This window comes from Centruroides sculpturatus, unplaced genomic scaffold (genome assembly GCF_000671375.1).
Source record: "Centruroides sculpturatus isolate CEXI.00-Female unplaced genomic scaffold, Cexi_2.0 scaffold399, whole genome shotgun sequence".
NCBI lineage: Eukaryota > Metazoa > Arthropoda > Arachnida > Scorpiones > Buthidae > Centruroides > Centruroides sculpturatus.
The window spans coordinates 509,800-528,094 of record NW_019384665.1 but is presented as its reverse complement, the minus strand read 5'-3'; the positions used below and the strand labels follow the sequence as shown (position 1 = coordinate 528,094).

General features: G+C 25.7%; 1 protein-coding gene across 2 annotated transcripts in view; it reads left to right on the top strand.

The window, feature by feature from the left end:
- Window positions 1-6,963: 6,963 nt before the first annotated feature.
- The window catches only part of LOC111626639 (Ca(2+)/calmodulin-responsive adenylate cyclase-like), a 67,827-nt gene continuing 56,495 nt past the window's right edge, over window positions 6,964-18,295 (top strand). For both annotated transcript variants that reach the window (XM_023370086.1, XM_023370084.1), the window contains exons 1-3: window positions 6,964-7,074; window positions 13,955-14,082; window positions 16,363-16,521. In XM_023370086.1, the coding sequence (XP_023225854.1) occupies window positions 14,054-14,082; window positions 16,363-16,521 (188 nt within the window). In that variant the 5' untranslated portion in view covers window positions 6,964-7,074; window positions 13,955-14,053. The remainder of the gene's footprint in view (window positions 7,075-13,954; window positions 14,083-16,362; window positions 16,522-18,295) is intronic.

The following is an 18,295-nucleotide window of genomic DNA, read 5'->3' as shown; positions in this document are numbered from 1 at the left end:
ATTATATATAGTTAAAATATTTACTTTCTAAAAAAATGTTTTAACTTGTATCTTTAGAAAAAAAAACGTTTTTAAATGGTTTTTTTTAATAAGTTACATTTAATTTTATCAATTAATTTCTGATAAAGATAATTTATTTAATTAAAATTAAATTTTAATATAATTAATTCTAATGAAGTGTATTAAAATTAAAAAAACTTTTTCTAAATATAAATTTTAAAGGCAGTTTTATAAAATATTCATGAAAAATATTTTAATATCATTTACAAAAGATTTATATGTTGCTGTTATTTATTTCATTCAAAAAACATCTAAAAAGTACTTTATTTTTTTCTTTAAATTTAAATTTTCAATGCATAATATGTGAGAAGAAGGTGATAAATATTAATGATTTGATTTTATCAATAACATTATTGTGTGAGTAAACAAGAAAATTGAACATTTTTTTATGATTAAATTTGTTTTGAATATTTTAATCTTGATAATTTAGCATGATTCATTGTTTGAAATAAATATATACAATATATAGAGTTAGGTATCTGAATGATAACTTTCATAACTGATTGGATAATGGTATGGAAGATAAACACAAATAATTTGGAATGCAATCACTAAAATATATAATCTTAAATTACTTTTTGTTGAAGGTTATGTTTTTATAGGAAACAATCTTTGTTTAATGGTTATTTTTGTTTTTGTAAATCTTCTTTTATAAAAAATTGTTATTCTGGTGTACTGGAAACAATCTTTTTATAGATGTTTGTCTTGTAAATAGTCCTTCATAACAGTTTCAGTCCTATTTGTTTACAAGAAAAAACCACTAGTTTGTAAGCTATTTTTCAAGAAAACCATCTTGTTTGCATGAAAATTCCTATATTTTGAAAGCTTGTTTACGAGAAAATTCTTCTAGTTTACCAGTTTGTTTACAAGAAAACAGTTTACAAGAAAAGGAATTTACAAGATGTTACAAGTTGTTACAAGAAAACCCACCAATAATTTTTTTTTATCTTGGATAAGATTTCTCTTGGAAATTCTTTTCTACAAAGATTTTAATTCGTATATACTAAGAACAACTATATTAAGTTTAGCTTCTGAACGGTTTTTTTATACAGATCCTTATTTGTTACTTGTCAACAAGAAAAACCATCATACAAAAATTGTATCTAGTGAAAGAACAGAACAGTTTTATCGGAAATTCTTGTTATATGAATGTTTTAAATCTTTTATGAAGCTTTTGGTTCTAATACACTGTACCAGAAACAAAAGTTTCAATTTTGACATTTAAGAAATAATTTTTTATATGTCAGGGCACAGGTTCGAATTACCCTCTGAATTCGAACCCGTGCCATTGTCCGCACGTGGTAATGATAAGAAAAATAAATAAAAGTAATATAGAATACAATCGCTAAAATATACCAGGTATTAATCTTTGTTGAAAGTTATATATTTTTCTATAAGATGGATACGAATCCTACTCTGGATACTAACTCGTGATTCGATATTTGGATACCTTCACATTTATACGCTGATAGAATTCTAATATTACTCAGGATTCGAACTTGTGACCCGTGTGGAAGAATTCTATCAGAGTATAAGAATGAAACTATCCAAATATCAAGTCACTGGTTCGTATTCTGGGTGGAATTCGAACTAATTAGGCTAATCTTTGTTGAAGATTATACGTTTTTCTACAAGATGGATACGAATCCCGCTCAGATTACGAAGCCATCATATTTGTAGAAAACATGTAACCTTTAACAAAGCTTAATTATTAATAGTTCGAATTCCATTCAGGATACGAACCAATGACTTGACATTTATGTCTTGACTGATCCACTGTGACGTCTCTAATCATAGGCCTATTAATGTGGCAATTCCAATAACACGGTTCAGAACCCTAAAAAAGAACGATATTAATTTCAAATATTAGTATTTCTCAGTCAAATACAAAATATCTGATCAAAATTGGAAGTGTAATTGAGAGATTTAAATCAAATCTTTGGATGGCTTTACTATTATAACCATTTCCATTAACAGCTGTCTGAAAGAATTGACAGAGATTAGTCACGTTTTAAAGGACTAAGTTTTCAAAAGAAGGAAAAGTATTTACAATAGATTGAAAGCGAAATAACTTTCATCATTCGAATGTTTGTATCTGGAAGTCTTCTCGTCCTGAAAACGTTTATTATTCTACATTTTACAAATCCTTTCCGACAAGGTTTCTCTATACTTTCCAGTAATATTTTGGATTTAGACGAACGTTTGGGTAATTCTCTATCTGCCTTCTGGGCAAAGTTAGTTCGAAAGATGATGTTAAATCTTTTGCTAAAGATGACAGCTTAGGAAATTCTATATCGAAAAATAGAAAAACGGTATTAATTTTTTTTTTATTTTGTATGTCTAAAAACAGCTTTTTAAAGCTTTATTTTAATTTATATGTCTGGCATCGGTTTCTATTCTCTCTCAAACATATTATATGGGTTTTTTTTAAATCTTTTAATACTTTGTTTTTTTTATTTTTTGCTGTGTTTTTAAATAAAAATTNTCTCCGTTGCGTGTCGCTTCGCGTTGAATTTTCGTCGATGTTAAGCCTAGCGAAGACTATTGTATCGTTTAAAATTATTTTTTTATTTTGTACAAACAAAATAAATTTATTGAAAAATATAAAAACAATAAAAAATTATACTTCAGATGTTAATTTAGTATCAAAAACGTAAACTATTTGATTAGCCCGAGAAATAGCCGAAGATTGCAGCGCCACAGCACTAGCGAAAATTTAAATTTGCCGACTGGAATGCTTTCGAATAACGGACGTTTCAGATAACCAGCTTTCGGATAAACGACGCTCTACTATAATTGTGTTATATATTTTTAACCATTATTTTTAATAGAACATTTTACTAAAAATGTAATTGATAGAGAATCAAAGATTTTTCATAGCAACTAATTAAATAAAAATTCAAATGAAAAAAAAATGGATGGAAACAATTTTTGTATTTTTTTCCGGATTTTTTGTTTTATAACATATTTTATCGTTTATAATTTTATTTTGCCTCTCTAGTTTTTTGGTAGAGGTCCAAAAGGAGAAATGGAAATTAAAAACTTTTTGTATTACATTGTTTTAATCGGTATTTTTCTGTTTTAGAATATATTTTATCGTTCATCATTTGGTATTTTTTTATTTTTAATGTTTTTTGAAGTTTTTACATAAAAATCACAATAAATTAGACACTAAAACGTTTTTTATGTTTTGTGGGATTTTTTCCGTTTAAATCTGTTTTATTCTTTTAGAAAATGTTTTCGTTTATCATATGATATTTGATTTTTGTGTATTTTTCTGAAGATATATAGAAATCAAAAGATACTGAAATCGTCTTTATCTTCTTTCTTTTTTTGCCTTTTTGTCTTGCTTGAATCAATTGTAACCTTTTCGAAAATATTACATCATTCATCAAATAATTTTTTAAACGTTTTCAACGTATTTTTCCATTTTTATTTTTTGGTATTTTATTTATAGGGATACAAATAACAGAAATATAAAATTGAACTTTTATATCGATTCGAATCCCTAAACATTAAAATAAAATTTAATTTTATTATTCTATCAATATTTATCTTTACACCATTTTAATATCTTCCGCAATATGTAATTATTATCTATAGTTTACATCTTGAAATATTCCAGTATAAATTATGTTTATAGAAAAATATTATTCAATAAATTAATTAAAGAAAACTTTTATGATGCAAATTGGAAAACAGAATGATTATTTATTAAAATATATAAAATTTTAAAGCGTCCAACTTGCTAGAACGTTTAATAACTAAATGTAAACTCTGGGTAGATATATGGCATCATTAGCGATAGCAAATGTGTTTAATTACTTACGACAACAGTTAAGCGAATGAATTTTGATAAAAATCACTAAATTTATTTGAAATCGATGCGGCAAATCAAGCGGAAAACGTTGAACAGCGTTTAGAGACACACGACGTAGCGTTTTAAAAGTAACACAGCACAAAGTTTACAGATGTAACACGGCATAAAAATGTTTAACTTAACACAGCATAGCGTGTAATGTAACAGCACAACATTAATAACACAGATAACACAGCACAAAACGTTTAACGTAACACCTCACACCACAGTGTTTAATGCCATACAGAACAATGTTTAACATAATACTACAAACAACGTTTAAAACAATACAGTAAATTATATAAGAATGTTCTTACTAAATCGCTAAATTTATTTGAAAACAATGAGCAAATTAAGCAGAAAACTTTGAACAGTATTGAGTGTAACACAGTAAAATGCATATAAGGATATTCTATTAAAAAATAATAAACACGCTTATAAACGTTAAATATTATTACTTAAAAATGTAGATATTTATTTTTATAATTGCGTTATTCTACGTTACGCTACGGAGAATAATTTTTCTGCTTTGACAACCAGGAAACCTATAAAATGATTTATCAAGTTTGGGAAGAGGTTTACTGAACTCATTTCATGATGTCGTTCAGTTACACTCCTTCCCTCTCTCTCTTTTTCTCTCTCCCTCTCTCCATAGATGGGAATTTTTCTGTCGAGTTTGGTTTACTAGAAATGAAATATGAGTTCCACTTGCATGAAAATATTTTGATTCCATTTATTACTCGTCGTTTATGATAAATAGCTTGTTTGTATTACGTTCCTTACTTAAACAGGCATACTACTGCGATTATATCATTCCCCCTTCTATAGACAATTTTATAGTTGTTATAAATTTAAGAAATGTAACCTAGATAGCAAATTACATTTAAAGGATCTGATTTCTTATTTAGTTATAAATTTGTTTATATATATTACAAATTTTGCGTAACTGCCGTTATGATATGGCGTAATCGTGTAATTTTGATGCTTCTATGTTATATAATGTCGTAGTGTTATAAACTTCTTTTCGTTATTCATATCTTTAGTTAAGATTTTTTTGTAGATTTAGAAAGCTTTATAAATTTAAAAGCTAGTTCCTTCTTTAACATTTCTATGTTTTTGAATACATATAACAAGATGCATCGACATTTAAGTTATTTTTTACATTTTTTTTTCCTGGAGTGCAATAAGATCGAAATTTTTGTAAGAAATTTCGTAATATTTTACTTCAAAAAATTAATTTCTATACAACAAAATTTTCTTACAAGAACTGGCACTTAAACTTTGCATTTAAGTGCCAGTTCCTTCGCTGATACTTGTATGTTTTTGTATATATACAGAAAAATATCGTCGATGTTTTTCTTATTTTTAAGTGCAAAAATTTTGTAATTAATTTTATAGTATCACATTAAAAAAAAGACATTCAATCCTTTTGTACCGATTGATCGTAATCAAATTACACTTATTAACGCTTTCTACAAAGATACAGTACTACCAATCCAAAATTCAACGAAATCTGGTTTAGTGACATTTCAAGACTTGCGGGAAAAAATTAATACCAGAACTAATTCACCACTATGGCACTTTTGGCGCTTCGGATCGAAATCCGTGCGAGAGTTTTGGGGACATTTAAAAAATGTGATCTATCGAAGACCTCTTGCAAATTTGGCAGCCTTGAAAAACAATATCATATTGCATATGAGAAGCAATTACGATCAGCCGTTCATCGCCTTCAGGTTTTATACGTTCAGAATGGGAACCACATTAAGCAATATCTCTCCTACATTACTGAGTACAGTATGAGTGTCTTGTACAAATAAAATGCTTGTTGCTGACAACACCAGACTAGTAAATTTGATTACTTTTTTTTACGGAAGTGTCTTTCGTGTGTCTTAAAATGTCACTATACCAAATTTAGCTGCATTCGAACTGCTAGATGTCTCTTCGGACAGTGCTTAATAGGGATACTTTAATTACGCTCAGCCGGTGCTTTAATTTAATTAACTAACGATGCATCTACTGCTGACTGTACAATTTCAGTATACTCGCACGTTGTTGGGTTTCGAAAAGTACAACGGAAAACAGCCAGTATTCAATTCTTTTAACAAAATTATTGCACTGCAAGAAGAATATGTTATTTTCTTATGTAATATTAAAATAATTAGCGGTGCGATCTATTGTTAACTGTACAATTTCAATATACTTGTACTGTACGTTCTCTTATTTCTTTCGTGATTCGTAAACTAAAAAAATTTTTGGTGCAATATTATATGCCGAATTTTAATTGTCTAGAATCGCAGTGACTAAATTAACAACGCAAGTATTTGTAATATAATTTATTCATACAGTATTAATAAATTACTTGTGTAATACAAATACTTGCGTTGTTAATTCAGTCACTGTGATTCTAAACAATTGAAATTCGGCATTTAATATTGCACCAAAACGTGTTTTGGTTTACGAATCACGAAAGAAATACGAGAATTACTTGTATTCCGAATCCCAGTAAAATAATTAATACTTGAACGTTATCGAGACAGAAAAATATCAACTGTATTCATTTATTTCAAGCGAAACTGTCGTATTTTATGAAGAATTTACATATGAAAGAGTCAATCTCTTGTTCAAATTGAATAAAATTTATTTCTACACAACAAATTCTATACTGATAAGTACAGCGCAGTATTCAGATAAGTACTAATTTAAAACATCATATATATGATGTTTTAAATTAGTACAGAAAAATGCTGTCGGTATTCGTTTCTTTCAACGAAACTAATCATCTTAGCATGGCTTTCAGACAGTTAATTAAGTGATTATAAGCGCATCTACTCTCTCTTTCTCCACAGATTTATTATTAATACCAGACAGCACATACGTTTATTAATAGGAAACCAATTTATGATTGTTTCAGTATAATTATTTTCTTGGTAATAATAATTTCTTTTGAAAGGTTTAGGAAAATGTTATTACTTTAATTATAATAAATGATGAGAAAAAAAATCATTTATATATATATATTTTTTTTTTTACGCTTTTTTTCCAGCATTTTATTCGCTGATATTGTTGGATTTACAGTTCTTTCATCGCAATGTACAGCTCAAGAATTGGTTCGGTTACTCAACGAACTTTTTGGAAGATTTGATCAACTTGCAAATGTAAGTTCTGAAAAATCAATTTTTATTAAATTTTTTTATCGAAAAATATTCCTATTTTTTCATATAGTTTTATATGTATATAAATTTTTCTTTTAAAATTTGAATGATTGTCAATATCTCTAGCATATGAATTTGTTTTTTTTTTTTAGAAAATTGACGTTTATGCAAATTTTTAACCAGAATTATTTAAAATAAACGAATTTATGCAAATTTTATATATACATAAATTGATTTTGATTTAAAATTTTGCATTTATGAATATTTATAAATGTATTGTACTTAATATTTACTTTTAAAATAATTTATAAATTTTATTTTGAGTTTTTTAAGAAATATATTTTTTTACAAATTTATTTATTTCTAAAAATTCATAAAAGTTTCCTAAATAATATTTTAATTTTTCTAAAATATTATTTAACAAAACTTAAATGAAATGATTCTGTTCTTTAATATTTATTCATTTTATTTATATAAAATTATATTATTTAATTTCAGATTATGGATTATATTTTTAGATGTTTTGTTTGAATTTTGTAAACGGCAATTTAATTAGAGAAATGAAAATGTATTTGAAACTAAAATCGAAATTTTCAACCAAATCGTCAATAAGAGAGAGAGAGAGAGAAATTAATTTTTGGAATTTTTCAAGTGTACAAATTTCTAAAAAACTTAATTAGATAACTTTGATATTTATGTGTGTGTATAAACTTTTTTTTTAATTTTAATTTATTTGGAAAGAATATTAAAAAAGTTTTTTTCCAGCTTTTTCTTTAAATAACTGACTTGCTGGCCTTTTTATAATATATTGAAGCGCAGTTTTCTTTATTAAAGAATTGACGTGTTACTCTGTTTTCTCTTCTCTAAAGAACTTATACGTTCGTCTTTTTCCTTAAAGAATTGGCGTATTGTTTTTGTCCTTGACAGAGTTTGCGCGTTGTCTTGTTCTTCAAAGAATGATGTGTTGTTCTGTTCTTGACAGAGTTTGCGCGTTGTCTTGTTCTTTAAAGAATGACGTTCTGTTTCCAAACAATGATGTGTTGTTCTGTTCTTGACAGAGTTTGCGCGTTGTCTTGTTCCTTAAAGAATGACGTGCTATTTCCAAAGAATGATGTGTTGTTCTGTTCTTGACAGAGTTTGCGCGTTGCTCTTGTTTTTTTAAGGAATTGGAGCGTTGTTATCCTTCAAAGAATTCCGCGCAGTTCTTTTCTCGAGGAAGATTCCTTTTTAAAAAAGAACAACTCATTAATCCATTTTTAAGAAGGAAGTTATTTTTGGTATTGATTAACGCGCTTTATTAGAAACGCTATATTAACTTTATACGCATAATATTAATTTATGCGGTAAGAAAGGTTGTTTTTAAAATGTCAGATTACACTTCACGTTTAATTATTTACAATTTGTTAGTTAGAAAAGTTAAGATAAAGTTTTCACTCTTGCAAATTCAATCGATACTAAATTGATTGCTCTTCTTTCTCTCTTAAGAGATACGTCATCTTGATGTTATTTGATGCTCTCTCTCTCTTTTGGATTAATGGAAAATGAATGATGACTAGATTAATGGCATTAATAACATTTTTCGTTATTATTTTCCTATTGTTTGAATTGCTATCCGTATACATATATAATATATCGAAATATATAGGCCTATTCTTATTATATTTAATAATTTACATCATTAGAGAAATAAAAACACAAAAAAATGTCTTGTTATTATATAAAATATTCTTTTAAAATATTTTTCATATAAAAAAAGACTAAAAATGCTTATTTTATCGTTACGCATCGAAAAATGCCATTATTTGATGGATATTTTGTCCAGCTGATACGATAGAAATCCTTAGTAAATTAAGTAAAAATATAAAAATAAAATTTACATTATTTTTTAAAATAAATTCATGGAAAAAATATTTAAAATTTATTAGTTTTTTATTTAAATTAATAATAATTTATTTACCTTACTGCTTTCTTTTTCACTTTATAGATATTGATTTTATTATTTCAAAGGCCAAAATTTCTGGTTTATATTAAAAATTTTATCAAATAATTTATTTGTTTTTTATTCTAATTACTTTTACTAATATCTGAAAATTTTATAATTATAATATTTAGGCCAAAGTCACATACAGGATGTAGTATGCAACTATAGTAATAAAACACGATTGTGTGACACGTTATAGCATGCAAATGATGTTAATATAATATTTAAAAATATTAAAATATATATTTTGTATTAATTAATAATTACGAAATCATTTTAAAAATAGGTTTATAAGACGGAATATATTTATATATTTACATAGCTTTTACGTAAGTGCGATTATATTTATACAGCAAATTCTTGAGTATATAAAATTTCAGTATATTTACTGCAATTATTTCAAATTTCATAGAAATATTTACTGTATTTACTTACATGTAAATTTTATCATAAAAGATTATAGTTACTCATATAATTTTACTGTTTAACATGATGTAGCACCTAAATATATGGTTTCAGTTTTATTCGGGTTTCGTTTAGACACGTTCTCACTTATTTTAGATACTTTAACATTAAATTTATATGATCGACTGCAGTATTTTAAATGAAGTTTAAGCGTAAAATCATTTACTATGACTGTTTTACTTACTCTATACCTAAATTTTATCAAAAAAAAAAATCAATTGATTTTATAATTTGTTTATAAAGCACCTGTATAAGATCGAAAAACACGAGGTAAACGTGTTTTTAGATATGTAAAAGCTGATATTTATTACAACGTTGATAACAAAATTAATTAAATTATCTAAACGTACACATAATATAGAAATATATGATTAAATAAAATTAAATTATATGAAAGAACATAATAATAATAATTGGAAATATGTTCTTTAGTATACGAACAATAAATATTTAAGTATAAGACAAATCCTGTTATATAAAGCTAATGCTAATTTCATCAACGTTATCGATTGTGTCACAGCAGGAAACAAATTCAGAAAAATTCAAAAAAAAAGAAAAGAAAAAAGTCAAAGAAAACATTAAAAATATGTAATAACTTAGCGGGTTTAAATGAAAAATCTTTTCCTTCATTTTAAGTGTTTATCGCGTAGGCGTTACGTATTTTAATGAGATTTTTACATGTTTACTTTATTAATTATTAAGAAAAATATACAAAATTAATATCTATAAATATTAAATAATGCATTTTAAAAATTCATCTAAATATAATTTTAATTAAATAAATTAATTAAAATTTTAAACTCAATGGTTTCTAATGGATTTTTGTGTTACATACGCTAAATAATAACTTATCCCCTTAGGGAAATTTCGGTTATTTAAGAAAGAGAAATTAAATTCTTAATATTTATAGAGATTTCTTTTTTAAAGTGAATTTTAATGTAAATTATTATATTTCTTTATTCGAACGAGTCGTTACGCATTGCAGTGTTACAGATATTGTCTCATAAGATGGTGAGCCATACAGTGATGGATAACGTAAATAACTATATTAAAATGAATTGTTGATTTTTTATTCGTCGCGATTCTTTTAAATTTTACATTTATTTCGATTTTTATTAGTCGTTATTTTTAAATTTTTAAATTTAAAAATAGCGACTAATTTCAGTGTGCTTTCGGAGTAGGGTTGGTTAAAGTATGGGTTTAATAAACTACTTGTTTTGATTTGTAGGGAAAATTCATTTTAATATATTGTTAACGTGTACTATCAAGCAGCTATCAATCAACTGTTTTGATAGCTGCATGTAACAATATGCGTGTAAGAGGCATTACATCGATAGGCACTATATTTTGATTAAAATATAATTCACTGCTTGTTTATTTTGAGGGTGTATATATATTTATAGACTAGTGAATTATACAGTGCCTAATAATTCTTGCTAATATAGTGCCTTCATAATATCTGTTAATGTAATGCCTATACGCCTACATAATGTCTCAATACAAAGCTTATGCATTATCAAAATCCAATACCCTACAGAATCGTTTTATTAAATCCAATACCCTACAGAATCGTATCAATGTTAAACCTATATAATGAGTATCACTATAATGATTATACACTACCTATTATTTACTTTAACAGACATCTAACAAAATAGTGGATTTATAGATGCTTCAGGGTGCAATTCCACTACCTATCAGATGATCCGGTTTAAATCCCACTAGAACCATTTTCATCTCACCTATCTAGTCTCTAACATGACAAAGGATCCTAACATACAAAATAAACAAACAAAAGAAAAATTACAACCACTCGACACCATATTAATCACAAAATAATACAACAAGTTTGTAGAGGAGATGGCATACTTGCACAGAGCAGCAGCAGCAGAAGCAACAATAGTAATAATATTAAGAATGCCAAGCACAAAAAAAGAGGATTTATATTTTTGTTAAAAAGTCCTTCATACATAAGAACATTTTTACTAGTACATTCACTTCTTCATCCACACAATGTTATTTTTCTTCTAACGAATTTCATCACGGTTTCCTCTTCTTTTTTTTTGAAACTACTTATTCATTTTATCATTATTTTATCCAAATTACTTTTAATGATATATCATTCGCATCATTTAATAAAAGATAAAGCCTATTATGTTTTGTATTATTTAACAAAAGAAATAAAATGTTTTTTAGAATCTACAAGTATCTTAAAAAAATACCACTTTTAGTTTACAATTGATGCACTCTTTTAACATAAAAGAGTATTAAAAAAAATCACAATTTTAAAGCAAAAACTCGAAAAATATATTTTAAAATAAGTGAATTGCTCAAAAATTTCTTTAAAATTTAATTTTTTGAATATTCATCATATATATTACATAAATTATGCAACTCGTGTTAATTTTAATCATTGATACTTAACAAATAAATTACGGCCTATATTTTAAAGTATTAAATTTCTTACAATTTAAAGTCAATTTATACTTACAAATTTAATTAATTATATGCTCATAATTAATTATTTAAATTCGTATATAAATATATTCTAAATATATTTTAATAAATTAAATAGAAAATATTGATTTAAATTTAAATATACATTTTTTAATGTATAAAATTTGATATAAAATCTGACAAAAAAGTTTTTTTTTTTTTTTTGGAGCGAATCGATGATAAAATCGAGTAAATGCTGGTTTGCAAATGATTGCGGATTCACAGAAATGACTTGTACTTTTTATGATGTTACCATGGTTCTATACATCAAGATAATAGTTTTTTGGAAGAAAAGTTTGAGATGTAAATTCTGAAAATAATTTTAGTGATTTTTTACATACAAAACTAAAAAAGTATAGAAGAAAATCTTAGAAAGAATATATAAGACATTAAAGAGATGTGCCAGAGCAAATGATAAAATTAAGCTATAATAGCTACAGATGTTATTGGAAAGTGAAAAGAAGTCTAGGGAAGGAATTATAGACATACATAAAGAGAAAAAGTAGAAAAAAAAGAGAGAGAGAATTGAAAAGAGAACAAGAAATTGAAGAATGCCATCTTAAATAATTGTATTTTCCTCCACCGTACTGCTATGATTGAGGTAGATTACACACAGACTTCTTTTCTCCTCCTTTATCTTTTTTATTCTTTTTCATGTAGAATAAAAGAATTTTTCTTCGTTTATCTAATGATTTTATAACGATCGCATTAGAATTATATTTCAGTTAAGTATTCGAATGTAAATTTGAATAAAATATTAAAATAATAATACATTATGCAGGAGTCATACTCCTAACATCATTTCCAAAAACACCAACTTGATAGGATACTCATTAATTAAATACAGCCATTTAATAAAATATCAATGAATTGCTTGTATTATATTTATATAAAGAGATGAATTTACGTACTTAAATAATTAATTATATTTATTAGAAATCTAAACACAGCGAAAGCAAAAAATACTTCATTTATAATTTAATATTTACAGAAGAAGGACTTGTTTGAAAGCGATTTTAATGGATTTTTTATTAAAAAATAGAAGCCACATTTGAAAATGGAAAAAGAAGTTGGTCGTTAGGATTTTATTTTAATTTCTTAAATATAAAAATTGCTTCAAAAAATCAAATAATTTAAGAATCTTTAAATATAATTAATTTTTAAATCTGTTTAATACACTAATAATAATAATAATAATAATAATAAATAATTATCTTTATGTTTAATTATTAAAGATGTAATAATTTGTAAGTCTTGATGAAATACTTTATTTACAAGGGTATCTGTTGTTTAATTCATTGCCTCTGGTTGTTAAATAGAGAAATAAGTAGAAAAATAGGATTTATTTGTTTTTGTATTAATAGTAAATGGAAAAATTCAATAGAAGAAGCAATCCATGCTTAACAATAGGAAATTTGTTTTCTCTCTCGAGGGCAAATGGAAATGAAGAAGATTGCTAATCTGCAGATTAAGTAGAATTGAATTGACTTAAATAAGAAATAAAGCAACAATTCTAACTAATCTTATTCTTTTTTTCACCCAAGAAGGATTATGTAAAAAAAAAAAAAAACACTTCTGGGTTACCTTTATTTCTATTCTGGAATTCCCCTTTACTTGACTAAAACTTTCGTTTCGAAAGTAATTTAAACTTATACGAGTTAATTAGAAACGAATAGCATCGAAATTAATTATTTCTAAGTAATTCATCTTTAAAACTTACCAAAGAAAAGAATCTATAAACTTTTTGGAAATCTCCTTCTCCTTCATCTTAGTTTCCTTTTTCTTGCCTTCCTTTTTTCTTCTTCATTTTCTCTTCTTTTTTTTCACTCTTCTTTTCCTTCTCCCTTTCTTCTTCTTTTTCTTATTTCAAAGTTAGAAAAATGACAAAGTTTTATATACTTCTACCGTCATATTAAAGATAAATGTCTTCTTTTCTCCTAGGATAATCATTGTTTAAGGATCAAGCTGTTGGGGGATTGTTATTATTGCGTCAGTGGCCTGCCAGAACCAAGACCAGATCATGCTCATTGTACCGTGGAGATGGGTCTAGACATGATTGACGCCATTGCGTGAGTTCTTACACTTAATTACCGTTTTGAGATGAAGAACTACAGTTGTTTTATGTTAAATACTTAATATAAGCGATAATTATCAGAATAAAATTGAAAAAATTGTTGTTTTTCAACCTTTATTTTTTTACTTGATAACTCCCTTGTTATACCAAAAAATTATACAAGAATACTCAAGAATATTATATGCGATTTAGGTTTTTAGAAATATTTTTTCTGTAATTAAAAAACTTTAAGATTATTTTAGAATTTTTATTTAAAAACGTCTTTTTAGAATTCTAAGAAGAAAATTCTCTAGAATGCAGGTCTAAAAATTATACAATTTGTTTATTTTTGAAGATTTTTTGTGGTTTTTTTTAAGAAACCAGAATTAATAAGATATTTGAAAAATTGTAGTATTTTAAAACCTTATTCTCGAATTCTACAATATTTTTATGTCAGATTCTTATTGTATTCTTTAATATGGGAATATATTCAAGAAATCTAGAATAACTTGAATACATTTACTACAAAGTAGAAATTATAATCTACTAATTCATCTCATCCATTAAAAAATTTTTAAATCCNGTTGCATAAAAATTGTCGTTGGAAACAGAAATATTTGGTTTAAATGTGTATTGCAAGACACTTCTATAAATATGTTTAGATTTTTTATGAAATTTTCTATTGCTTTTTTTTTTATAAATTTAAGAACATTTTGTGGAAAAAATAAGGAAATTAAGTAGTACAATTGTCCCAATTTGTAAAGCTTTACATAATAAAATATAATTAAAATCTTGTAAATAAATAAAGGGAAATTAAAAGTCAATTAACCATTTGCAGGAGCCAGCGAGTAGAGTTTAATTGATTAGTGGAAGCTGACCTACCACCAGAGACCTTCCAAAGCTTAAGTGGAGGCTGACCTACTATGATGGAAGCTTACCTTACTTTCTATCAGTGACTTTTCAAAGCTCAAAGCTCCGAATTGCTAGAAGATCTTTTATTTTATATAATAAGGTAATTTATAAAACATCATTGATTTGCCCGTTTACCACTTTCTTAATGTTTTTTTTTTCTTTTTTCCTCTCTTCGTATCTGTTTTCGTTTACAACTTTCATATAGTGGATAGAATTGGTAATTCCTTTTGTAAATAATCGATGTAAGTACCACGTTGTTTCACTCCTCTTAGATGAAATTTTATTCGCAAGAATTATTCTTCTCCCCTGTAAAATGAAATGAAGTAGTCGAAATGCATTGTTTACAGATTGGATTGTTTAAATTGATTATCACAATTGGGTCATCTGCCAAGAGGAATATTTCTATGGGGGAATCTTCTGTTTAGGCTGTTACAGACGTGAAGATTTTCATGAGGCTTCTATTTAAAATGTGAAGCATGTAAAATCTGTCTATGAGCCCTATCTAGGGTGTTGATGTAAAGATTTCTATAGAGACCTCATTTAGAGTGTAAAACACGGGAAAACCTTTTATGACAGTCCTCTATTTAGGATTTCAGACACGTGAAGAAAACTCGGTAAATTCCACGTGGCTGCTGGTGAGGCCCGATTCCTGTGTTCAGTTGTTTTATCCGTTTGACTACTGGGTAGACACCTAAGACGTCTTAATGCTAAATATATAATTTGCTTTTTTTTAATGGAAATACTTCAACGACGGAGAGTTCACTGAAGATACTCCTATGCTTTTTGGAGTGTCTTTGAAGTATTTTCAGTGTAGCTTAATCCACTAGAAAAGAATTTAAGAGGAACGTAAGAAATATTTGAAAAATAGATATATTAATTCTTATTATTGTATTTTCCTTTTACGTGGCTCATAATGATGGTGAATTAACTCTTACTTACAATAGTCCATCTTTCTTATTACAAATAAACTAAAATTGAATCAAAGAAGAAGATTTTTCTCTAATATTCAAACTTTTTATTTATATTAATGAATACATTTAAATATAATAAATGAAATTTGATGACTTTTTAAAATTTTCACCATTTAGTTTTTATGAAATTTAAGACATTCTAAAATTATGCTAAATTTTCTGGAGATTTTTTAATGGTTTAAGTCAAAATTAAATTTATATATACTTCGTATATACAGTATGTTATATATATGCATTTGTATATCGATTATATATAAATGCATATATGTACTGTACAATACATTACAATGGCAAAAAATTGTTTTGACCATTGTTCAATATATATAGATCTATATATATACATACATACAGCTATATATATATTGAGAAGATTTTTCAATCGTATGATCTGCTTTTCAATATGGTGTAAACAGGTCCGTGGTAGAAGCAACAGATGTCCACCTGAACATGAGAGTTGGAATTCACACAGGAAGAGTACTCTGTGGTGTATTGGGACTCAGAAAATGGCAATATGACGTTTGGAGTAATGATGTTACTCTAGCTAATAATATGGAAGCGTCAGGAGAACCAGGGTAAGTAAATTCTTGTACTTTAATTAAAAGCAACTCTTATCTGTTTACCCTCAAGTTATAAATTGCTTTCTAAAGAATTCAAATGTTCTCTTTTAAATCATTAATAATGATTTAATTAATATGATAATAAGGAATTTAATAATTATGTATTAGGTTTTAAGTCAGGTGAAGTATTATTCTTTTATTATATACATCAATTTTGTCGAAAACATCTGCTTTAATACTAGAAAATTGTTAATTAGTAATAAAGTGAATTGCTTTTAGTACAACTTAATTATCTTTAACTATTTTTTTTATTTTAAATTCAGTTAATTTAACTTATTTTATAATTGACAAATTTATACAAGAAACTCTTAATTTAAAGGAAATTAAAATTTTTCATTTAATTCTTTTTCTTTAACATTTTGTTGAATAATTTGTGATAAAATCTGATTTACAGTTGTAAATTTAATTGTTCGGAAAATTATGTGATTTAAAAAAATAATGATTAAATTTTTAAAAATAATTTATTTTTTGTGTTCTAAAATTAAATGTATATTAATTTCTGGTTTACGAAGATTAATGATGTGTTTTCTATGTGATAAGTATAAATAAAAATAGTTTATCTAATATTATTTATGATGAAATATGCTTCATAATTATTATAATTCTAAAGTAATTTAACATTTTTTCATCAAATTTGATACACGTGTTACATAAAAATATTTTAATTTATTTCTAAAAATATATACATTTAAAAAATATCTATGATTTATAAAAATATATTAAGCTCTAAATAAATAACTTTTTCAACTGAGGATTCCCTTTCAGTGTTAAAGAATAGTTTCTAGGGATTGCGAACTATTCGGTTGGATAATTTAACATTATATTTTTATATATATTGTTCAGAAACAGAGTTACTTTATAATTTAAAAAAAAAAAGGAAAATATTTTTTAATTGAAATTTTAAAGTTATGCTAATGTTAAGAAAGCTTTCTTACCAAAAGAAATTTTAGCTCTAGTACCTTAAAATATCGTATTAATCATTTTAGAGTGAATTGCCTCCTATCACACTCTATAATTAACTTTAAATGAGAGCATTTAAAAAGTTTAAAGTTATAATTACTATTTTTATTACAATGATTCTTTCACTCTGATATATTTTTCATTCATGTCTTAAATTTATACATATTAAATTGTATACAGTATATTTTTTCCAACTATCAACGTTACTAGATGAAAAGACAAATTACATCTGGAGTAGCTAATGGCTTACATAAAAAAGGAGAAAAAATTCATCTGGTCATGCTTCTTTAAATTTATTGAAGAAGAAAGAGAAAGCTTCAACCACTTGACAAATTCATTTCCTTCATAGATTTCCATTATCGTTTCTAAGTATAGATAAGCAAGATCCATAATGACTATATGCTGAAGTTTCAGTAATATGATATGAAAATGATTAATGTACATTATAGTTTATTGATATACAATATCAATAATTTAAGGTATAGTGTATAATGATTAAAATAGTTGTAGAGCAAAGAGATAGTTCTCTATAGTCTAAAATTCTTTAGAATAAATTGTTTAAATAAAAAAATTCCAGACTTTAGTTCTTTAGAATAATTGTCTTACATAAGTTAGTCCTGAATATTCTCTATATCTTGAAATTTTCTAGAATAATTTCTAGTTAATAGTTTTAGACTTTAATGATAGTTTCTATAGCGTAAATTTCTCTAAAATACATGTCTAGACAATTATTTTACACGGGTAAACTAACATTTCACTTGCCTAAAAC